The sequence below is a fragment of the Chiloscyllium plagiosum genome, unplaced genomic scaffold (assembly GCF_037043375.1).
Source record: "Chiloscyllium plagiosum isolate Xiang-an unplaced genomic scaffold, Cpla_swu_hap1 HiC_scaffold_7, whole genome shotgun sequence".
In the NCBI taxonomy this organism is placed as follows: domain Eukaryota; kingdom Metazoa; phylum Chordata; class Chondrichthyes; order Orectolobiformes; family Hemiscylliidae; genus Chiloscyllium; species Chiloscyllium plagiosum.
The window spans coordinates 63371938-63396933 of NW_028270145.1; the positions used below are offsets into that span (position 1 = coordinate 63371938).

The 24996-nt window shown below is 42.3% G+C and overlaps 1 protein-coding gene across 1 annotated transcript in view; it reads right to left on the bottom strand.

The window, feature by feature from the left end:
• Positions 1 to 200: 200 nt before the first annotated feature.
• Positions 201 to 24996, bottom strand: part of LOC122551926 (activin receptor type-1B-like) — a 55296-nt gene continuing 30500 nt past the window's right edge. Inside the window, exons 5-8 of the mRNA XM_087988565.1 lie at positions 20080 to 20236; positions 16299 to 16423; positions 11067 to 11197; positions 201 to 314 (exon numbers count right to left, since the gene is read on the bottom strand). Coding sequence (XP_087844691.1) covers positions 201 to 314; positions 11067 to 11197; positions 16299 to 16423; positions 20080 to 20236 — 527 coding nt within the window. The remainder of the gene's footprint in view (positions 315 to 11066; positions 11198 to 16298; positions 16424 to 20079; positions 20237 to 24996) is intronic.

Below are 24996 nucleotides of genomic sequence, written 5' to 3' on the forward strand. Positions count from 1 at the left end.
GAGATAGGATACATCTGAGATTGCTGAGAGAGGTATGCGATTATTATTCATTATTCATTCAAATTTGTCAACTCTTGCATCTTTGTAAATATGGATACCAACAGTATGTGGGTCTCAGTATATGTGCAGTAGCAACATCTCAACAATGAAGTTTCAGAAATTGGCAGTTGCAAGGTATCACAATGATAAATGGACACTCCCTACTCCTCCACTTTTAATTTGGAGAGTGTTTTCTTGATGCGAAGTGCTGTTAGTCGTGCAGCTGCATTGGCATTCCAACATTCCTGCATGATTTTACCCATCATCTGTAGTGCCTTTTAAAAAAAAACAAAATTCCACATTTGTTTGCTTTAATTTCTTGCATGCACCACGATTGTTGGTATTATAACATGCAATGCAATCACCAATAGCTCTAAACTTCAGTTTCAGTACAATCTTTTGGAGTATTGTTTACATTTCCTGAGTTTGGAGCACTAATATTTTTTGATTAAAATATAAAAAAGTATAATCAAGTAAATACAGATCTTATTCACCCTACAAAGTCAAGTCCCTACAGCATTTTATGACGAAAGCTGATATTCAGTACTCTCTTCAATAATTGTCAAATAAATATCCTTTTTGTTATCAAACCATCTCAAGATGAATTCCTAAGAATTCAGGAGAATTTTATGAAGCAAATGCCAAAGTTAACTGATGGCTATTGACTACATTTCCCAGGCTATCATGGATTGTTATCAATGTGTAATTGATTAAATGAACTGTGTACATTGCAAAAACTACTTTTTTCTTAAGAAACTTTAATAGCATCCAGCTTGAAAATTATATCTGGGCAATTTGTAGCCAATGCTATAGCCAACTGAGTAACTCATGATCAGCAATTCCTTCTGGGTTTGGGGCTAAGAATCTATCGTACAGGCTATAAACTAAAAGAAGATAGAGGGCTACATTTATAGAAATGACAGAAAGTGATCAAGAGATCTTCAATTTTCCTACTAATAAAATTGGATAGCAGCACTGTAAAAGGCAAAGGCTGTGAGTTGTACGTAGAACTCCTGAAATCCGTATGAGTAAAAGTTCTTTGAGTATGTTTCCAGCTCAGTGAGGAAGGAAAAGCAGAACAGGATTTAGTTTTTAGACAGTTTTTATTCATTCTTAGGAGGTGGACATTACTCATTTATTAGCCATACCTAAATGTCTAGAAGAAGGTAGAATTGAGATGTCTTTGCAAAGTCCTCGGGGTGTAGGGACATTAATGTGCTGTTAAGGGGGGTGTTCCAGCATTTTGATCGAGTGACAATGGAGGAACCTGATACAGTTCCTGTCAGGGTCGTGTGTAATTTTGGAGGAACTTGCAAGTGGTGAGGTGCCCGTGCATCTGCTGCTTTTGTTCTTCTAGAGAGGCTCTGGATTTGGAGGTGCTGCTAAAGCAGCCTTTGTGAGTTGCTGTCGTAGTCTTGGAGATAGTACACCATGCTACTACTTCAGACCGGCGCTGAAGGTACCAGAATGATACAGAGTGCTGTTGGATACACACTTATCCAGGCAAGTAGACAGTATTACATCACATTCTTGAATAGTGCCTTGTAAGTGGTGGATAGGTACTGGGAAGAAAGGAGGTGAGCACTCAGCATAGAATTCCTGGCCTCTTACCTGCCCTTGGAGCCCAGTACTTATATGGTTAACCCTGTTAAGTTCTGGTCAATGGTAACACTAGGATTTTGAATGTAGAGAATTCAAAGATGGTAATGCCATTGAACATCAAGAAGATACGGCTAGATTCTGTCTTTTTAGAGATCATCATTGGCTAATATTTATGGAGTGTGAATGTCACTTGTCACTAATTAGTTCAAGTGGGTTAAGGGTTATAGACAGCAGGCAGGAAAGTGGAGTTGAAGATGAGATGAGATTGTGTCAAATGGCGGAGCAAACTCAAGGAACTGAACAGTCCACACCTCTCCTAGATATTATGTTCTTATTGTTCAGGTCTTGCTGCACTTGGACAATGGTTACTTTAATATCTGAGGTGCTGAATATTGTGTAATCAACAGCAAACATCCCCACTTCTGACCTTATAATAGACCGAAAGTCACTGATGAAGCAGCTGAAGATGGTTGGGCTTAGCTCACTCCCCTGAAGAACTCCTACAGAGATGCCCGGGAGCTGAGATGACTAACCTCCAACAACCACAACCAATTTCCTATGCGAAGATAGTAAGGACTGCAGATGCTGCAAGTCAGAGTCAATAAAATATATAGCTAGAAAAACACAGCAGGTCAGACAGCATCGGAAGAGTAGGCAAGTTGACGTTTCGGGTCAGGACCCTTCATCAGCATTGGGGAGGGGGAAGGGAGCTCAGAAATAAATAGGGGTGGTGGGGCTGGGAGAAAGGTAGATGAGATGGTGATAGGTAGATGCAGACAGGGGTTTATTGTTATTGGTCAATAGGAGTGCTAGAGCAGAAGGTAAGATGGAAGATGGACAGGTATGTCAGGTCAAGGAGAAGGGGAGGAGATGGAGGGCTGAACATGGGATGAGACTGGGGTTGGGGAGATTTTGAAATTGATTGCCCCCAACCTCATCCCATGTCCAGTCCTCCCTCTCCTCCTTAACTTGATGTACCTGTCCATCTTCCTTCTAACCTATCCACTCCACCCTTCCCATTGACTAATTACAAGAACCTTCGAGGAGAAAGTAAGGACTGTAGAATCTGGAGATCAGAGCTGAAAATGTGTTGCTGGAAAAGCGCAGCAGGTCAGGCAGCATCCAAGGAACAGGAGAATTGACGTTTCAGGCATAAGCCCTTCTTCAGGAATGAAGAAGGGCTTATGCCCGAAACATCGATTCTCCTGTTCCTTGGATGCTGCCTGACCTGCTGCGCTTTTCCAGCAACACATTTTCAGCTAATTACAAGAACCCCCTATCTGCATCAACCTATCACCACCCCACCTACCTTTTCTCCAGCCCCACTCCCTCATTTATTTCTAAGCTCCCTTCCCCCTCCACAGTCTTGATGAAGGTTCCTAACCCAAAACATTGACTTGCCTGCTCCTCCGACATCATCTTCCTACATGCCAGGTGTGACTCCACCAGACAAGAGTTTGCCCCCGATTCATATTAGTTCCAATTTTGTTCATATTCCATGATGCCATAATCAGTCAATTGCTATCTTGATGTCAAGGGCAGTCACTCTCACCTTAGGTCTGGAGACCAGCTCATCCAGATATGTTCAGATCAAGGGTGTTATGAGGCCAGGAAATAAGTAGGCTTGGTGGAACCCAAAATGAGTGACAGTGAGCAGGTTATTGCTGAGCAAGTAATAAGGAAGATCAGTTAAGTGACAACATATTTTTGTGGGTTTGGAATCACATGTAGGCCAGACCAGGTAAGTTTTGCATTAATGAACCAGATGGGTTTTAATGTTCCATTGCTAATGGTGACATGGTCACCATGAAGCTAGTTTTTAAATCCAGATTTATACAAAATTCAAATTTCATCAACTGCCTTTGTCTTTGATAGCCCCTTGGGATTAAGGATAACTTTCTCTCATTCTGTTATTGCAGATCTTGAGGTGCCTAAACTGTGAGAAAGTGAGGACTGCAGATGCTGGAGATCAGAGCTGAAAAATGTGTTGCTGGAAAAGCACAGCAGGTCAGGCAGCATCCAAGGACCAGGAGAATCAATGTTTCGGGCATAAGCCCTTCTTCCTGAAGAAGGGTTTATGCCCGAAATGTTGATTCTCCTGCTCCTTGGATGCTGCCTGACCTGCTGCGCTTTTCTAGCAACACATTTTTCATGCCTAAACTGTCCAAAGCTGCATCTCCAAGCTCTCATGGGTGGGACAAATGGTGTTTGCTGAAGTGGATGGCTGAAATGCTCAGGTTTTTATATGGTACATCAATTGTTTTGTATTTAGCATCCTTCTGGGCTTGTCAGAGATGTTGACAATGAAACTTGCAATGTTCCCACCATTTTTGGGTGGTCAAGGTTAGAAACTCCCTTGCGTCAATAATGTATTTTCTCAAGCTGGCTCTGAAGATGTCCTTGAAACATGCCCCCTGCCCTCCCAATAACTGCATGCCATGACAAACAATGTATTTTGGGACTCTTGTGACAGACAAGCAGATGATGTGGCCTGGCCGACACAGCTGACTGACCGCAGCTAATGTTTCGATGCTGGAGATGTTTGACCTAAGAGAGGATTCTGCTATCAGGGCACCTCTCCTGCCTATAGATCTGCAGAACTTCAAGTCTCCAGGACTGTGCAACGGCATATCCTACCGATACTGTCATGGACAGATACATGTGCAGACTGATGAGGATGAGGTCAAGTATGTTTTCCCTCTTGTTGCTTCCCTCACCACCTGCTGCAGATCCAGTCAAGCAGCTACATCCATTAGGACTTGACCAGCTTGACCAAGCCACTTGCTAATGGACACTGAAGTTCTCCACCTAGAGTGAACTGTGTGACCTTGGCACCCTGGAAGTTTCTTCCAAGTGCTGTTCATCATCAATGAGTGCTAATTCATCAGCTGACATGGGCTGATAGGTTGTAATCAGCAGGAAGTTTCCTTGCCCATGTATGATCTGATTTCATGAGATGTCATAGGGTCCAGAGTCAATGTCAAGGACTCCCTGGAGAATTGCCCCCAGCAGTATACTGCTGTGCTGCCACCTCTACTGAGTCTGTCCTACTGGTGGGACAGGACATACGTAGGGAAGATGATGGTGGTGCCTAAGAAATTGACTGCAATGTACTACCCATTTTTGGGCTCAGGAGTCTGTGGTCAACTTCTTTCGTGAGTGTAAATAAAGAAGATTATTCATCCATGCATTCAGCCTGAAAGTCTAAACGCTGCTAGTCATTCAGCACCCACACACATCTATTAACCTGTAAATCACATGTGTCTCTAACTGAAGAATTTATTTGCAAAGACCATTTAGGGCAATGCAAGCCTTCAAAGGTGAAAGAGAAGTAGGGAGGGAGAGAGAAAGAGGGGACAATTATAGTGCTCAAGGTATATAATTAACATCCTTCACCTTCAGGTTAAGAATACAATTAACATACTATTGATCACCAATAATATTGGGTTGAATGAGTTCAGCAACACTTTTTTAAGAGGGCTTTGATTTGAGATCACAAGTCTATGATAATACTAACAAATTGCACATTAAAGCCTCTGATACAGTAAGTGATTGCCTGTGGACAGTTTCACTCAGATTACATTAATTTCAGGCCAGTGTTAATGAATGCCTCTATGCAACTCATCATTCCACTTGCTGAACTTTTGGACTTGTACAATGGTAGAAGAAAGGCAAGTTTGCTTTTTTGATGGGTTAAATTAATGTTTATAATATGTTACAGAGAAACGTTTTAAAACTATTATGCTGCACATCAAGAAGAAATTTTTGGAATACGATATGCTTGTGAGGTTGAGTCTACTTAATTACTAACAAGATTGATAATTTAGGATATACTTTGCTGACTGGGGGCTTGTGTGACACGGTAGTAGTGTCCCTACTTTGAACCAAAAGGTCAAGGTTCAATCCCACCTGCTCCAGAGGTAAATAACAACATATCTGAACAGTTATAGAGTCTTATATTCATAGAGGTGTACAGCATGGAAACAGATCCTTTGGTTCAACTCGTCTATGTCTACCAGATACCCTAAATTAATCTAATCCCATTTGACAGCATTTGTCCGATATCCCTCTAAACCCTTTCTATTCATATACCCATCCAGATGCCTTTTCAATGTTGTAATTGTACCAGGCTCCACCACTTCCTCTGGCAGCTCATTCCATACACGCACAACCCTCTGCATGAAAATGTCGCCCGTTAGGTCCCTTTTAACTCTTCCTCCACTCACCCTAAACCTATGCCCTATAGTTTTGGACTTCCGTACGGTGGGAAAAGGACCTTGTCTACTTACCCTATCCATGCCCCTCATGATTTTATAAAGTCTATAAGGTCACCCTCAGCCTACGACACTCCAGGAAAAATAGCCTCAGCCTATTCAGCCTGTCCTTATTGCTCAAGCCCTCCAACCTTGGCAACATCCTTGTAAATCTTCTGTGAAATATTTCAAGTTTCACAACATCCTGCCTATAGCTGAATTGCATGCAGTATTCCAAAAGTGGCCTAACCAGTGTCCTGTACTGCAGTTAATTAGAAAATATCTAAACCTCCCTTATTAAGTAGATAGCAGTGTAATAGTTCTTGTTTGAGGAAAATCAGACTTTTAGCAGGCAATTACATAAGTGCCTTTTAGTTTTAGTGTGTGCCTTAACTACAAACTTCTAATTAAACTTTCACAAATTTCATTACGCTTTTGGGAAAATATGTTGATGTTATTACATTGGTGGTAATAAATGCAAACTGACAACTGACTTTGTAAAACTAATATGTTGTTCACCATTTGGAATGAAATTTGCTAAAAATTATGAACATTGATAATTACTTCCAACATTGACTTCCAACATCTCTAATGATAAGGAAGTTAGCATTAAGGCACTTTACCTGAATGCTCGTAGCATTCATAACAAAGCCGATGAACTAATGGCACAGATAATAGTGAATGATTATGATGTAGTAGGCATCACAGAGACTTGGTTACAGGGGGGTCAGGACTGGCAGTTAAACCTCCATGGTTTTTCAACTTATCGAAAAGACAGAGAGGTGGGCAGAGGGGGTGGGGTTGCCTTGTGTGGTGTAAAATTATGTCCCAATACATGTGTGAATCATAATGGAACACATGTATTGGGCCAAGCAGTGGAATGTGGTGAAACGGTTAAAAATTATGTCCCAATACATGTGTGAATCTAACCGGAATGGAGGTGTTGCTTAGTCCCGTGTGAATCTTATTACACACCTCCCCGTGTGAATCTTCTTATCTGTATGTAACCAGAATGGAATGTGTTTTTTAGCCTTGCTCTGCTGTTCACATGAATGTTTATATCTGGAAAAGAGTATATCAGCTGGAAAAGTCTCCAGTTCGGTGAGTCTGCTCCGGGGTTACGTTTAACCGCCGAGCGTGGGTTGTTGGCAACCGCTCTACGAGAACTGACGGCTCCCAGTTCCGGTAACATGTAGAGTGAGTATAAGCCAGACCCGTTGTAAGTATGAGACCTGGTTGTGGCGACGCTGCGGGGAATAAAATGCTCATATTCTAGCAGACTCGCCTCTTGGTCGTTTGTTCTGTGTCAGACTACTCTCCTACGAACCTGACCTTGAGAATTTTTTAAAACATTTGGCGCTACGAGCAGGGTCAATCGCAATTGAGGAGAGATTTTGATACAGAACAATGTTTTGGAAAAAGACTAAGAAACCAGAAGAACAAACTGTGGAGGTCCCGACCGTCCCGGGATGGCATGGACCGTGGCATGACGTGGCAGTTTGTTTGAGAAATGGTGGGGGGCGACCGGAGGAACCCCAGGGTCGCTGCTGTCCACCCTTGAGAGGATCCCAGTCCTGCCGAAGAACCCCTTGCCTGGGGTACAGCGGAGGATGTGGGCATGTCCAAAAAGCTGAAGCGGAGTTAACAGAATTGAATGGGATTGAACTGAACTGAACTGAGTGGAACTGAAGTGAATCAAATTGAACGGAACAAAATGGAACTGAGCTAAATTGAATTGAAATGGACGGAACTGAATTGAACACAATTGAATTGAAGTGAACAGACCTGAACTGAGCTGAATTGAACTACACTGAATTGACTGAACTGAAATTAACTGAAACGAATTGAACTGAATTAAGCATAATGTAACACATGTATTGGGCCAAGCAGTGGAATGTGGTGTAAAATTATGTCCCAATACATGTGTGAATCATAATGTAACACATGTATTGGGCCAAGCAGTGGAATGTGGTGAAACGGTTAAAAATTATGTCCCAATACATGTGTGAATCTAACCGGAATGGAGGTGTTGCTTAGTCCCATGTGAATCTTATTACACACCTCCCCGTGTGAATCTTCTTATCTGTATGTAACCAGAATGGAATGTGTTTTTTAGCCTTGCTCTGCTGTTCACATGAATGTTTATATCTGGAAAAGAGTATATCAGCTGGAAAAGTCTCCAGTTCGGTGAGTCTGCTCCGGGGTTACGTCTAACCGCCGAGCGTGGGTTGTTGGCAACCGCTCTACGAGAACTGACGGCTCCCAGTTCTGGTAACATGTAGAGTGAGTATAAGCCAGACCCGTTGTAAGTATGAGACCTGGTTGTGGCGACGCTGCGGGAAATAAAATGCTCATATTCTAGCAGACTCGCCTCTTGGTCGTTTGTTCTGTGTCAGACTACTCTCCTACGAACCTGACCTTGAGAATTTTTTAAAACACCTTGTTAGTTAAGAACAAAATTAAATCTATGGTATTGAATGACATAGCGTCGGATGATGTGGAGTCTGTGTGGGTGGAATTGAGGAACCACAAAGGCAAAAAAAACATAATTGGAGTTGTGTATAGACCTCCTAACAGTGGTCAGGACCAGGGAAGCAACATGTACCGGGAAATAGAGAAGGCATGTCAGAAAGGCAAGGTTACATTAATCATGGGAGACTTCAATATGCAAGTGGACTGGGTAAATAATGTTGTTAGTGGATCTAAAGAAAGGGAATTCATGGAATGCTTACAGGATGGCTTTTTGGAACAGCTTGTCATGGAGCCCACAAGAGAGCAGGCTATTCTGGACCTAGTGCTTTGCAATGAACCAGACTCTATAAAAGATCTTAAAGTAAGGGAACCCTTAGGAAGTAGCGACCATAATATGATAGAGTTCAGTCTGGAGTTTGAAAGGGAGAAGGCAAAATCGGATGTAATGGTGTTACAGTTGAATAAAGGTAATTATGAGGGCATGAGAGAGGAACTGACTAAAATAGACTGGAAGCAGAGGCTAACCGGGAAGACAGTAGAGCAAAAATGGCAGGAGTTTGTAGGTATAATTGAGGACACTGTACAGAGGTTCATTCCCAAGAAAAGAAAGATTAACCAGGGAGGGATTAGACAACCTTGGCTGACAAAGGAAGTCAGGAAATGTATTAAAGAAAAAGAGAGATCCTATAAAGTGGCTAAGAACAGTGGGAAATCAGAAGATTGGGAAGGATACAAAAGCAAACAGAGGATAACAAAGAGTGTAATAAGAAAGGAGAGGATCAAATATGAAGGTAGGCTAGCCAGTAATATTAGAAATAATAGTAAAAGTTTCTTTCAGTACATAAGAAACAAACGACAGGCAAAAGTAGACATTGGGCCACTTCAAACTGATGCAGGAAGCCTAGTGATGGGAGATAAGGAAATAGCAGGAGAACTTAACAAGTACTTTGCGTCAGTCTTCACAGTGGAAGACATGAGTAATATCCCAAAAATTAAAGGGTGTCATGGGGCTGAGTTGATTATGGTTGCCATTACGAAAGAGATAGTGCTAGAAAAGTTAAAAAGTCTTAAAATTGATAAATCTCCTGGCCCCGATGGGATACACCCTAGAGTTTTGAGAGAGGTGGCTGAGGAAATAGCAGAGGCATTGGTTGAGATCTTTCAAGAGTCACTGGAGTCAGGAAAGGTCCCGGATGATTGGAAGATGGCTGTTGTAACCCCCTTGTTCAAGAAAGGATCAAGGCAAAAGATGGAAAATTATAGGCCAATCAGCTTAACCTCGGTTGTTGGTAAAATTCTAGAATCCATCATTAAGGATGAGGTTTCTAAATTCTTGGAAGAACAGAGTCTGATTAGAACAAGTCAACATGGATTTAGTAAAGGGAGGTCATGCCTGACAAACCTGTTGGAATTTTTTGAAGAGGTAACAAGTAGGTTAGACCAGGGAAACCCAGTGGATGTGGTCTATCTAGACTTTCAAAAGGCCTTTGATAAGGTGCCACACGGGAGGCTGCTGAGCAAGGTGAGGGCCCATGGTGTTCGAGGTGAGCTGCTGGGATGGATTGAGGATTGGCTGTCTAACAGAAGGCAGAGAGTTGGGATAAAAGGTTCTTTTTCAGAATGGCAGCCGGTGACGAGCGGTGTCCCGCAGGGTTCGGTGCTGGGGCCACAGCTGTTCGCATTATATATTAATGATTTGGATGAGGGAACCGGGGGCATTCTAGCGAAGTTTGCCGATGATACGAAGTTAGGTGGACAGGCAGGTAGTACTGAGGGAGTGGGGAGGCTACAGAAGGATCTAGACAGGTTGGGAGAGTGGTCCAGGAAATGGCTGATGGAATTTAACGTGAGCAAGTGCGAGGTCTTGCACTTTGGCAAAAAGAATAAAAGCATAGACTACTTTCTAAATGGTGAGAAAATTAATAAAGCCAAAGCACAAAGGGATCTGGGAGTGCTAGTCGAGGATTCTCTAAAGGTAAACATGCAGGTTGAGTCCGTGATTAAGAAAGCGAATGCAATGTTGTCTCTTATCTCAAGAGGGTTGGAATATAAAAGCAGAGATGTACTACTAAGACTTTATAAAGCTCTGGTTAGGCCCCATTTGGAGTACTGTGTCCAGTTTTGGTCCCCACACCTCAGGAAGGACATACTGGCACTGGAACGTGTCCAGCGGAGATTCACACGGATGATCCCTGGAATGACAGGTCTAACATATGAGGAACGGCTGAGGATACTGGGATTGTATTCGTTGGAGTTTAGAAGATTAAGGGGAGACTTAATAGAGACGTACAAAATAATACATGGCTTGGAAAAGGTGGATGCTAGGAAATTGTTTCAGTTAAACGAGGAGACTAGGACCCGTGGACACAGCCTTAGAATTAGAGGGGGTCATTTCAGAACAGAAATGCGGAGACATTTCTTCAGCCAGAGAGTGGTGGGCCTGTGGAATTCATTGCCACGGAGTGCAGTGGAAGCCGGGACGCTAAATGTCTTCAAGGCCGAGATTGATAGATTCTTGTTGTCTAGAGGAATTAAGGGCTACGGGGAGAACGCTGGTAAGTGGAGCTGAAATGCGCATCAGCCATGATTGAATGGTGGAGTGGACTCGATGGGCCGAATGGTCTTACTTCCACTCCTATGTCTTATGGTCTTATGGTCTTATAATTACAAAAATTAACTAACAATCCACATAAGTCATACCTGAAAGTTTTGCCATTGATTTGGAATTGTTGGTCTCAGGTTTTGTTCACAAACTACTGTTCTCATATCTTCTATGGAAGGATCCGAAGGAACAAGATTGTAATAAGGCAAGTGATACTCATCGTGCGATCCTATTTAAAATTATAGGCCTATGCATTAATCATTTTTGTACTGCATATAAGTGATGCTTTTCTTAAAAATATACTATTAAAATATTCATATCAGTAGATTTATCCAAACATATCACAATTTTAAAAAACTACTTTGAATCATTAAAATCTACAATCATAATTATCTACAATATAACAAATGATGGATGCATTTGTATATGAGCTCATCTGTCACATGACAACATCCAGGTTTGAACTAGTGCCAGCTAATCATCTCCAGTAGGAAAACATACAACTACCGGGCATGACATCAATAATATCACCATTGCTTCACTGGTCACCACCATCATTTCCTTCTAACTCTCTTCAAGATACTGCCATAATCACTATTGTACTTCCAAATCATCACCACCAATCCCTGTCCCTCGGTTCCTGTAATGCAATCCCCAGTTTTTGCTCAATGAATCTATCTGTCTATGAATTTTAAGCTGGCAGCTGTCAATAAGACAATGATGAGATCACAGGACGTGAATCAGATCATGTGATATCATGTAAGCAAATGGCTTACTCCAAATAGCCAAGTGGCGATCTCACTGTGCTGCGGTTTATAATGTACATAATTCATAAACAGCTTTCATTACCACGCTAGCCTCATATACAGCTCTAAGCACAACTACAATATGACAGCAGCTGTAAAACTGAAAAAACCTTCCTTAGAGAAAAGTCACCCTGCTATGCCCAGCACTGATGCAAAATGCTAAAACACGAGATAGCAACAATGGCAATCATGCTCTGAATCCAATCAGGGACAGGAGAACAATGCAGCAAACCAATGAAATAGCAGGAAAAGCTGCGCACATGAAATAAGGTAAAGAGGCTACAACAGGCATTCTCAGGTGAAGACTGACAAACCACTGGGAATAAACCAGCAAATGCTGATGTCCTGATTGACAGCGATAACATCAATGTACTTATCAAAAGCCTTCACTGTCAGGTCGTATGTTATTGAATCTTCAGTGATCCCTGTGCACAAACTCCAGCACTATGCAAAATCTCAAAGCCACCATATTCCAATGGTAAACAAAACCAGCACAGCACAGAATGGACAGACTCTGCAACAACTCCAGAAATATTCAGTATGCTGGGACTGGCTCAACACTCAGCATACTTTACCACATGGCACACATTCTCAAGCTCAATGTTCCTGTGCTTCCAGTCCCACAAAGAGATAATCAACATTTTACAGCAAAGTCCTAAATGAATATAGTTCACAATTAAATTCACTGCCTACATTTTCCTACACATCCCCTAGTCAGGGCTGAAATCCAAAATTGGCTGACATTAAAAACAATGCTGCTGGCACGCACATCAGTTCCTCTGTTCAATGTCACACTAGGTCATTTTCAGGTTCACCCTGATGGAGAGGGCCTGTTCTTGCCGCAGACCTTGGGTGAAGATGGGGGTGAGTGGGCAAATGGAACCAGTACCCAGCTAAGAACACAGAACATAGAAAGATAGAGCACAGAACAGGCCCTTCGGCCCACAATATTGTGCCGATGATTATTCCTAATCTAAAATAAAATAACCTAACCTACGCACCCCTCAATTCATGGCTGTCCATGTGCATGTCCAGCAGTCGCTGAAAAGTCCCTAATGACTCTGCTTCCAACACCACAGCTGGCAATGCATTCCATGCATTCACAATTCTCTGCGTAAAGAATGTACCTCTAACGTCTCCTCTATACCTTTTCCTAGTATCTTAAAACTATGACTCCTCGTGCCAGCCAACCCTGCCCTGGGGAAAAGTCTCTGGCTATTGACTCTATCCAAGCCTCTCATTAGCTTGTATACCTCACATATGAGTAAAAAGCCTTTGGGTTCTCACTATTACTTCCTGCCAAGCCCTCCTGGCTCTCCTCAGTCCATTTCTGAGCTCCTTTCTAGTAAGCCTGTAATCCTCTAAAGCTGTGCTAGATCCTTGCTTCCTCCACCTTACGTATGCTGCTTTCTTCCTTTTCATGAGAAGCTCCTCCCCTCTTGTCATCCAAGGCTCCTTTATCTTACCCCTTTTTGCCTGTCTCAGAGGAACAAATTTATGCATCACTCACAACAATTGCTCCTTAAACAGTCTCCACATGTCTGTTGTGCCCTTTCTGTGGAACAATTGCTCCCAATCTGTACTTCCCAACTCCTGTCTGATAGCGTCATAATTTTCTTTTCCCCAATTAAATATCTTCCCTCAGTAACTGCTCCTTTCCCTCTCCAAGGCTATGGTAAATGTGAGGCAGTTGTGATCACTGTCACCAAAGTGCTGTCCCACCACGAGATCTGACACCTGTCCTGGCTCATTGCCGAGCACCAAACCCAAAATGGCCTCTCCCCTCGTCGGCTGTCCACATACTGAGTAAGGAACCCCTCCTGGACACACCTGACAAAAGTGTCTCCATCCAGACCAGCTGCACTAAGGAGGTTCCAGTCAATATTGGGAAAGTTTGAGTCACCCATAATAACAACCCTGCCACATCTGCATTTTTCCAAAATCTGCCAGCCTATGAGTTCTTCAATCTCCCGACTGCTATTAGGGAGTCTGTAGAAAACCCCCAATGAGGTGGCTACTCCCTTGCTGTTCCTAACTTCCACCTGTAATGACTCAGTAGACAAACCTCCTTCAACAACCTTTGTTTCTGTAGCTATGATGCACTCTCTGATTAGGAATGCTATACCCCCTCCTCCTTTTCCACCCTCCGTGTTCTTTTTAAACATTCTAAACCCTGGAATATCTAGCAACCATTCTTGTCCCTGTGAAACCCACGCCTCTGTTATGGCCACAACATCATAGCCCCAAGTACTGATCCAAACTCTAAGTTCATCACGTTTATTTCTAACACTCCTTGCGTTAAAGCAGACACACCTTAACCGATCCCTTTGTTTCACCACGTGAAAACCCTTCCTGATAGATTCACTACATCCTGTCACTGCCCCATCTACAACAACTCCCCCCCCCTCAGATATGTAGCTCTGGTTGCCACCCCCCCGCCAAACTAGTTTAAACCTTCCTGAATCACATGAACAAATCTCCCACCCAGGACATTTGTGCCCCTCCAGTTCAGGTGCAACCTGTCCTTCTTGTACAGGTCTTACCCTCCCCAAAACGCATCCCAATGGTCTAAGTATCAGAAGCCCTCCCTCCTGCACCAGCCTCACAGCCATGTGTTAAGCTGCACTCGCTGACTATTCCTCACCTCACTGTCTCGTTCCACTGGTAGCAAACCTGAGATCACTAATCTACTCGTCCTGCTCTTCAGCTTCCAACCTAACTCTCTGTAGTCACTTTTCAGATCCTCAATCCCTTTCCTGGCTATATCATTGGTGCCAATATGTACCACAATTTCTGGCTGCTCACCCTCCCCCTTCAGAATTTGTAAACCCGATCGGTGACAGCCCAGACCCTGGCACCGGGGAGGCAACATACCTTCTGGGAGTCCCATTCCTGACCACAAAATCTCCTGTCAGTCCGTCTAATGATTGTTTCCCCTACCACTAGCGTTTTCCTATTCTCCCCCCTTCCCTTCTGAGCCACAGCGCCAGGAAGATCGGTGTGGACTGGTTGGGCCAAAGGGCCTGTTTCCACACTGTAGGGAATCTAATTTACTCTTATTTTTGAGGGGAACAGCCACAGGGGATCCGTGCTCTATCAGTTGGTTCCCTTTCTTCTCCCTTATTGTAACCCAGCTGTCCTTATCCCGTGTCTGAGGAGTGACCAACTCCCTGTACATCCTCTCAATTTCTCCCTCAGCCTCCCGCATGATCCGTAGTTCATCCAGCTCCAGCTCCAGTTCCCTAACTCGGTTTTCGAGGAGCTAGAGTTGGGTGCACGTCCCGCAGATGTAGTCGGCAGAGACCTGTATCGTGTTTCTCAACTGCCACATTCTACAGGAGGAACATGCAACTGCCCTATCAGCCATACCCCACTAATCTGAAAGCCCACACAGGACTGAACAAGGAAAAGACGAAAAGGAAAAAAAAATGAGAAAACCTGAAAACTTACTGAGTTTACAGACTCTTAGTAAAGTTAGAGGAGGTGGGTGGGAGAGAGGGTCTACAGTGTAGCGTCTCGGGTTTAGATCTCACCCACATAAAAACTTCCCAGCACCCTTGCCAGTCTCCCCCTCTCTCCTCACCGCTCTGTTCAAAAAGAGCTTGGATGTCTTTCATGCTCAGCTGAACACTGCAAGAGCTGGGGGACCACAATGAGGAGGAGCTCCTCCACATCACAATGGCAGCCTGGCTGCAAAAAACACTGACGTTACATTTTAAAATGTTGGAGAGACAGCACGTCCTTACTTGCCTTCCATTCTAGCTTTTTGGTGATTTCAGGTTCATTGAGTTGTACAGCACAAAAACAGATACTTTGGAACAACTCGTCCATGCCGACAAGATAGCCTAAATTAATCTAGTCCAATTTGCCAGCATTTGGCCCATATCGCTCTAAACACTTCCTATTCATATACCCATCCAGATGTCTTTTAAATGTTGTAATTGTACCAGCCTCCACCACTTCCTCTGGCAGCTCATTCCATACACGCACCACTCGCTGTGTAAAAAAGTTACCTCTTAGGTCCCTTTTAAGTCTTTCCCCTATCTCCTGAAACCTATGCCCTCTAATTTTGGACTCCCCTACTCTGGGAAAAAAGACCTTGGCTATTCACCCTATCCATGCTCCTCGTGATTTTATAAACCTCTATAAAGGTTACCTCTCAGCTGCTGATGTTCCAGGGAAACTAGTCTCAGCCTATCTAGCCTTTCCCTAGACCTCAAACCCTCAAATCTGTCAACATCGTTGTAAATCTTTTCTGCACCCTTTCAAGTTGAACAAAGTCTTTTCTATCATTGTACCTCTACAGAGACCTTGCCCATTGTCCTTCATTAATGGCAAGCCACCTTTTGGTTGTTAATTGGCTCCCCTGAAGAAGATCATTAAAGCATGGTTGTCAACCTACATCCCGCAGGTTTTGAATCGCATTTCAGCCTGGTGACAGGGCTTGAAAGCCCCTAGTAAAATCTGTGCTGTGGTTACCTATTTATATTTACCTTGCAGTTTTCAAACCTTAAAATTGATTACCTCCAGCACAGCATCTGTGTGCTATTTCCCAATAGATCAGACCCAAAGCATATATATCAATGTACTTGAATGAGTCAAAATCACTCTTATTAATAGAGTCATTAATAACTTCTGGTGCCATGTACCTGTAAATCAAGAACATATGGAAAGTAATGAATGTTAATTCAGCACAACAATAAACATAATCTATTCTTGATCACTTAAACTTTAACATCTACAGAAATCCTTTCCATTCAATCTATTACAAAAAGCATAGCCAAAAAGATTAAAGTTTGGAACAATATTAATATGTATGTAATGTATCATTTTCTGTAAGTCCCCAATAAAAATGCAATGGGAAAATGTTTCCTCTTTTCTGCATCTGCAACAAATTTAATGAATGCTATTACAATGAGTGCATTTACAAATGTTGATGGGATGATTAAAATGGTATATCAGAGATCAGTAAACATTATCACAAAGCTTTTACAAAGGTATCATGTAGCAATTGCTAAGGTTAGGTCCTGTGGTTTTGAAAAGCAAGTATTTGAATTTTAAACAAAATCAATAACAGGTCATGATTTGGAGATGCCGGTGTTGGACTGGGGTGTACAAAGTTAAAAATCACACAACACCAGGTTATCAACTACATATGAAGGAGCGGTGCTCCAAAAGCTAGTGTGCTTCCAATTAAACCTGTTGGACTATAACCTGGTGTTGTGTGATTTTTAACCTAATAACAGGTCAGTATTTTAAATTGGCTAACTCCTCAAATGTGACCACTCATAAGTATACTGCCCCAAGATTCATTACTCAATTCCCTGATCTGGGACACCACATTCACTAAAGATCTGAAGGAGAGCATAGACATCATATCAGTTGTAGATGCAGGTACAGAAAATTGTATTGCAAAGGAAATAATTTAAAGCTGATTTAACTGGATTGGGTATATGATTCCATTGCTGGGAAAAAATACTTTCAATGTACATCAATGAGCAGTTATGCATATAAATTCACAGAAATGGATTCTGTTGCCAAAACTCAGACAGCATAGCAGCAAACAGTTTTCCTTTTTTTTACTTTATTCACTTGCGGGATACTGGCTGGCCAGCAGTTATTGCCTGTCCCTAGCTGCCCTTGAAAAGGTGGTGGTGAACTGCCTTCTTGAACTGGTGCAGTCAACATGCTGTAGGTTAGCTCACAATGCCCTTAGGGAGGAAACCCCACAACAGTGAAGGAATGGTGATATATTTTCAAGTCAGGATGATGAGTGACTTGGAAGGTGCTGGCTACAGATCTTTGGTGAATTTATGCAATGCATCTTGTAGGTAGCATACACTGCTGCTACTAAGCATCATTGCTGGAGGGAGTAGATACTTGTGGATGTGATCCCAATCAATTGAGCTACTTTATACTCGACAAACTGCATGACCTTGAATGAGTCCTGGGAATATTCCTTTATGGGCTAAAGATGGCAGCTGCATCTTGTTTTTTCTGTAGCTGTGCTTTCTGTACTAGCCAGCAGTTTTGTCTTCTGCAGCTGTTTCTGTACTGTCTGTTAAACTGTATAAGAGACAGAGTTTCATTCCAAGAGTTGGACTTCACTTCGGACCAAGATCGTGAACGGTGCCAGGAACAACCTTTGCTGCCAGACCAGCCAACAGTCGAGGAGTCCCCGACAGCCAGAAGGGCATGAGGCTTACTGTTTCTTCCTTCTCCTTTTCATTCCTTTTATTTACTTAATAAACGTTCCTTACTATTTTCATAGTTTATTATTACACAATAAATGTTCATATTAAAGCAAATTGCTATTGTTGAGTCTTTTTTAAACTATATTTAACCAAATCTGAAAAGAACCACTTGGATACATCTTCCAATCTCGCTACCTTAATCATCTAGAAGCAAAAAGGCATCAAGCATGGGAACATCACCATTTTCAAGTTCCTTTCCAAGTTGTGCACAATCTTGACATAGAACTATCATCACCATTGCTTCCCTATCACTCAGTCTAAATTCTAGAACTGCCTTCCTAACAGTATTGTGGGTGTCTCTATGCCCAAAAGACTGCAATAGTTCAGGGGTAGTTCACCACCACCTTCTGCAAGGCAATTAGAGGTGACCTAGCTAATGATAGACACATCCCATTAATGAATTTAAACATACTTCACTATTCACGGTGCAGAGCATGGCAGCAGCGGCATGGAGCGGGGGAGGGCAGTGGCCCGGTGCCAATCATGATGGTAGCCAGCAGTCAGACCATATGAAGGCTCCCCTGCACTGGTCTCCTGCAGAAAGCCCTTGGAAAGAAACTCTGGTGTTTGTCCTTTTAACTTTGTTTCTTGCTTTTCTGACCTATGTACGTAATTTTTTTTCTTCATTTCTCTGTTCGAAAACTAATGATTGTACCTAGGTATTCTGTACCTAAGATTGAGCCATTTTTTTGTGGCATTGACACACTGTAACTAATCTTAAACTGAAAAACTGTACCTAGGTATCGTTGTGACAGAGGTGGGTACTGCAAATGCTGGAGATTGGAGTCAAGATTAGAGTAGTGCTGGAAAAGCGCAGCAGGTCACGCAGCATCCGAGGAGCAGATGCCTGACCTGCTGTACTTTTCCAGCACCACTCTAATCTTGACACTAGGTACTTTTGTACCTAAGATGATGCTGTCATTGGCAACTTACCGTATATACTCGTGTAAAAGTCGAACTTTTCAGACTATTTTTAAAGGTTCAATTTATAGGCTCAACTATTACACTGACACTAGTTTTGAGGGGCTGAAATTCACCTTGCAGTTCTAAATACCATATTATTAGGAGAAGTCAATTTGATCGCTCAACTAATCCCAGTTAAAGAAGAAAAGCACAATGAATTAGGGTAAAGATAATGGATTGAAGTAAGAGAAACAAGAATGAATTACTAGGAGTAAATTTTATTTGCACATACAGGTATGAAAATTTAACGTGTCAAAGATTCATTCAAATCTTGCAAAATCACACTGTTCAACATTGCCATGGCCTGGTATAATGGCACACTTCAAATGAAACATTTATTAAATTCTGAACGTGTCAGCATCTTGAGCTTTCCCGCCAAATTCTTCCCTTTCCCTCCCATTTACTGAGGTAATGAACCTCAGCAATATTAACAAATTTATCAAAGAATTAAAGATATATATAGCTCATATATATAACTTTTATTCAGATATAATGCCACAATTAAAATGATTAATTTTTTAACGATATTAATTTTTGGATATATAGTGAACAAAGTGCAACAAGTATCGATAGACTTAGTACCGGTCTGAATGAATCAATAAATCAAAACATGCTGCAGTAAATCAAGTGGGCTAAGTAGAGTTATGAATGAATGAATGAGTGAATGAATCGAGAAGCAATATAGTAAACAAAAAACAATGAGTAGTGTTACTGGTATGAATGAATTAATGCGATTTTGTTTAAATGGGTTAATGAAACATGCAGTTTCCTTTGTAAGAAGTTTATAATGTGATATAGTAAGGTCGACGTTTACACGAGATATATGGAAAATACAAAATTTTTGGCCAAAAATAAAGGGTCAACTTTGACACGAGATCGAGTTTTACATGAGTATATATGGTATAAACTTTTCACTGTGCCCATTGAGTACATGTGGCAGTAAAGCTAATTCAATTCAATTCAATAATTGCAATATAGTACCTTCAATGCATGCAAGTAATGGAGCATCTTTAATCGGAAGATTTATAAAGCAAATCCCATTAACAAAAACAAATTTGAAAATTGTACAGAATAATATTAAACAATACCTCTTGGTTCCCACTCTACGACCAGGTGATGTGATGATGTTATCTGTTGCTTTATCATGTCGTTTAGCCAAACCAAAATCAGCAATGACACATGTTCCATTATTTCTTACAAGAATATTTTTTGATTTGAGGTCACAGTGTGCAATAGCAGGTTTACCTGTTAGATGAATTGTGATTAATTAATACGAAGGAAGCTACATCAAACTCCAGAAAGTAGTATGTTGAACGTTTTGAACCAATCTTTTTGGAAAATGATGAGCAGTGCACATCTAAATTTACAATATTTAATGATAGTGGGAAAGGTTCCCTGCCTTCAGCATATATTGGAACATGAGTGTACAAAGTTTTAAGGTAATAGTGTTGCTGCAGCATTACATTTCTTTTGTTTGGTGAGCCTATGTTTATTAAAGAAAGGCATGACACTGCAAAAAATAATACACACCTTTCGATTTCTTTCAAATACTCATCAAATTTGTGTTTACACAAAACAGATGTACATGTATTTGGAAAGGCAAGGACTGATTAGGGATAGTCAACATGGCTTTGTGCATGGGAAATCATGTCTCACAAACTTGATTGAATTTTTTGAAGAAGTAACAATGAGGATTGATGAGGGCAGAGCAGTAGATGTGATCTACATGGACTTCAGTAACACGTTCGACAAGGTTCCCCATGGGAGACTGATTAGCAAGGTTAGATCTCACGGAATACAGGGAGAACTAGCCATTTGGATACAGAACTGGCTCAAAGATAGAAGACAGAGGGTGGTGGTGGAGGGTTGTTTTTCAGACTGGAGGCCTGTGACCAGGGGAATGCCACAAGGATGGGTACTAGATCCTCTACTTTTTGTCATTTACATAAATGATTTGGATGCGAGCATAAGATGTACAGTTAGTAAGTTTGCAGATGACATCAAAATTGCAAGGGCAGTGGACAGCAAAGAGGGTTACCTCAGATTACAAAGGATCTGGATCAGATGAGCCAATGGGCTGAGAAGTGGCAGATGGAGTTTAATTCAGATAAATGCGAGGTGCTGCATTTTGGGAAAGCAAATCTTAGCAGGACTTATACACTTGATGATAAGGTCCTAGGGAGTGTTGCTGAACAAAGAGACCTTGGAGTGCAGGTTCATAGCTCCTTGAAAGTGGAGTTGCAGGTAGATAGGATAGTGAAGAAGGCGTTTGGTATGCTTTCCTTTATTGGTCAGAGTATTGAGTACAGGAGTTGGGAGGTCATGTTGCAATTGTACAGGACATTGGTTAGGCCACTGTTGGAATATTGCGTGCAATTCTGGTCTCCTTCCTATCGGAAAGATGTTGTGAAACTTGAAAGGGTTCAGAAAAGGTTTACAAGGATGTTGCCAGGGTTGGAGGATCTGAGCTATAGGGAGAGGCTGAACAGGCTGGGGCTGTTTTCCCTGGAGCGCGGAGGCTGAGGGGTGACCTTATAGAGGTTTACAAAATTATGAGGGGCATCGATAGGATAAATAGGCAAAGTCTTTTCCCTGGGGTCGGGGAGTCCAGAACTAGAGGGCATAGGTTTAGGGTGAGAGGGGAAAGATATAAAAGAGACCTAAGGGGCAACTTTTTCACGGAGAGGGTGGTACGTGTATGGAATGAGCTGCCAGAGGAAGTGGCGGAGCTGGTACAATTGCAATATTTAAGAGGCATTTGGATGGGTATATGAATAGGAAGGGTTTGGAGGGATAGGGGCCGGGTGCTGGTAGGTGGGACTAGATTGGGTTGGGATATCTGGTCAGCATGGACGGGTTGGACTGAAGGATCTGTTTCCATGCTATACATCTCTATGACTCTATGACCTCCATGACTGTACCCCAACCTCCTTAGAGCAATGCGAGATAGAAGTGTGAAATGTTTACACTTCTCACATCTTTTTTATCTTCCTTGAAGGAAATGACAATTTAATTTTAAAATTATTTATTGTTGTGTTCTTTAGTATAATATTGATCAGACTATTTACATTTTCCCATTGAATTCTTGTTACCAGGACACTTTGATTCCATCACCATGGACTAGTTTCAGAATGAGTCCTAATGAAGGATATTTTGCGAACTTGGTCTTAAATATGACGTCATCCTGATGACCAACTAAATACTAACCCGTCCTTTCTCTCAGATTAATAGTTAGGATTGAAAATATAACGTTTAAATTTCATAGATAGTTCTTCTAAAACGTGACAGTTGTGCTCTTGTGCGACCCCATGCTGTATAAAAATTGTGCAATAAAAATAGCATTTAAAGTGTTGGCGATGCAATTGTGTCATAGCCAACACACATTTTAAATGGTCACACTTTAGAAACAGCATCCCCTATTCATCAATCACATTATTGTCAATTCGCATTGACAAAATGCTTATTATAGCAGAACTACTGCATTTTTAGTCAAGGAAAACCCACTGTCATTTTGGAACATGCTATGAGTTCCAAAGTGGCAGTTAAATCAAGGAGTAGAAAAAAGAAAAATAAAAGGTTATTTCGTATTAAAAAGTTAAAATAAATGAATCAGTGTAAAAAATGTTAAATTATAATAAATGAGTACAAAAGGAAGTTGTCAAATCTGTGCTAGCTCTCTGCAAAAGTAAATCAGCCAGTCCTGCACATCCTTTTCTCCATAGCTTCGCAAACATTATTCCTTCAGGTATTCATTCAATATCCATTTGAAAGCCATGTCTGAATTTGCATTCACTATCCTCACAGACAGTATATTCCAGATCAAAACCATATCCATTAGAATTCTTTGAGGATATAACAACTAGCATGGATAAACATGATTCAGTGCATTTCCAAAAGGCATTCCATTAGACGGCAGATGAAAAGATGAAAACAGAAGAGTTCATGGTTTAGGCAGTAAACTTTTGTTACTATTTTGTGGGACGGGAGCATAACAGGAAAGAGCACCATTCGTTGTTCATCTCCAGTTGCTCTTGAGAAAGTGATGGTCAGCTATTTCCTTGAACCAATGCATTCAAGTAGTGTCAGTACATCAAAAATGCTGTCAGGTAGGAAGTTCCAGGATTTTGACCCAGTGACAGTGAATGAATGACAATATAGTTCCAAGAGTCGATAGTTAATGAAATGAAGGGAAACTGCAAATGACTGAGATCATAGATTTAAAAAAGGCTCCCAAAATGACCTTTGTGAATTGCTGCAGTGCATTTTATAGATAGTTGACACTACTGCTACAATGCCCCGTTGTGGAGGTAATGAATATTAAGTGATAGTTGGGCATGCGCTGGAGGGCATCGTCGACCACGTAGGAAGGGAAATTGCGATCTTGGAAGAAGGAAGCCATCTGGGATTTCCTAATGTGAAACTGGCTATCCTGGGTACAGATGCCGAGGAGGCAGAGGAATTGGAAATAAAGGATGGTGTCTTTACAGGAGATAGTGTGGGAGGAGGTGTAGTCTAGGAAGGTGTGGGAGTCGGTGGCTTGTAGTAGATGTCTGTAGTTAGTCGGTCACCAGAGATGGAGATGGAGAAGTCCAGGAAGGGGAGGGAGGTGTCCGAGATGGTCCAGGTTAAGTTGAGGTCGGGAAGAAAGGTGTTAGCGAACTTGATGAACTGTTCAACTTCTTCGTGGGAGCACGAGCTAGCATCAATACAGTCATCAATGTAGTGGAGGAACAGATGGGGTGTGATGCCGGTGTAACTGTGGAAGATGGACTGTTCCAAATACCGGATAAAGAGGCAGACATGGCTGGGTCCATGCAGGTGCCCATGGCTGCCCCTTTGGTTTGGAGGATGTGGGAGGTTTAGAAGGAGAAGTTGTTGAGGGTGAGGACCAGTTCAGCCAGGTGGATGTCGGTGGAAGGGTACTGGTTGGGATGGCGTGAGAGGAAGAAACAGGCTTAGAGGCCTTCGTTGTGGTGGATAAATGTATACAAGGACTAGATGTCCATGGTGAAGTTGAGGCATTGGAGCGGGGGAAACAAAAATTTTAGAGGAGATGAAGGGTGTGGGTGGTGTACTGAACGTAGGTGGGTTACACTGGCACTACACCCCACCTGTTCCTCTGTTACATTGATGACTGTATTGAGGACAACTCGTGCTCCCATGATGAGCTTGAACAGATAATCAAGTTCACTAACACCTTTCACCCCGACCTCAAATTCACCTGGACCATTTCAGACGCCTCCCTTTCCTTCCGGGACCTCTCCATCTCCGGCAACCGACTAACTACGGATATCTACAAGCCCACTGACTCCCACAGCTACCTGGACTACACCTCCTCCCACCCTACCTCCTGTAAAAACACCATCCCTTATCCCCAATTCCTCCACCACTGCCGCATCTGTTCCCAGGATGACCAATTCCACCTTAGAAAATCCCAGATGGTCTCCTTCCAAGATCGCAATTTCCTTTCCCACTTGGTTGACAATGCCTTCAGTGCATCTCCTCCACTTCCTGCACCTCTGCCCTTGAACCCCACCCCTCCCAAAGCAACAAGGGCAGAACCCCCTGGTCGTCATCTTCCACCCCAGAAACCTCTGCTTATATCGCATCATCCTCTGCCACTTCCACCACCTACAAACAGACCTCACCACCAGATATTATTTTCCCTCCCTATCCCTATCAGAGTTCTGGAGAGACCATTCCCTCCATGACTCCCTTGTCAGATCCACGTCCCCCATCAGCCAACACCTCACTCCCAGCAACTTTCCTTGCCACCACAGTAAGTGCAAAACCTGCACCCACACCACTCCCCACACCTCCATCCAAGGCCCCAAAGGATCTTTCCACATCTGACAGAAATTTACTTGTACCTCCAACAATGTCATCTACTACATCGGTTGCACCCAATGTAGTCTCCTCTACATTGGAGACACAGGATGCCTACTTGCGGATCGATTCAGAGAACATCTCTGGGACACCTGCACCAACCAACCCCACTGTCCCGT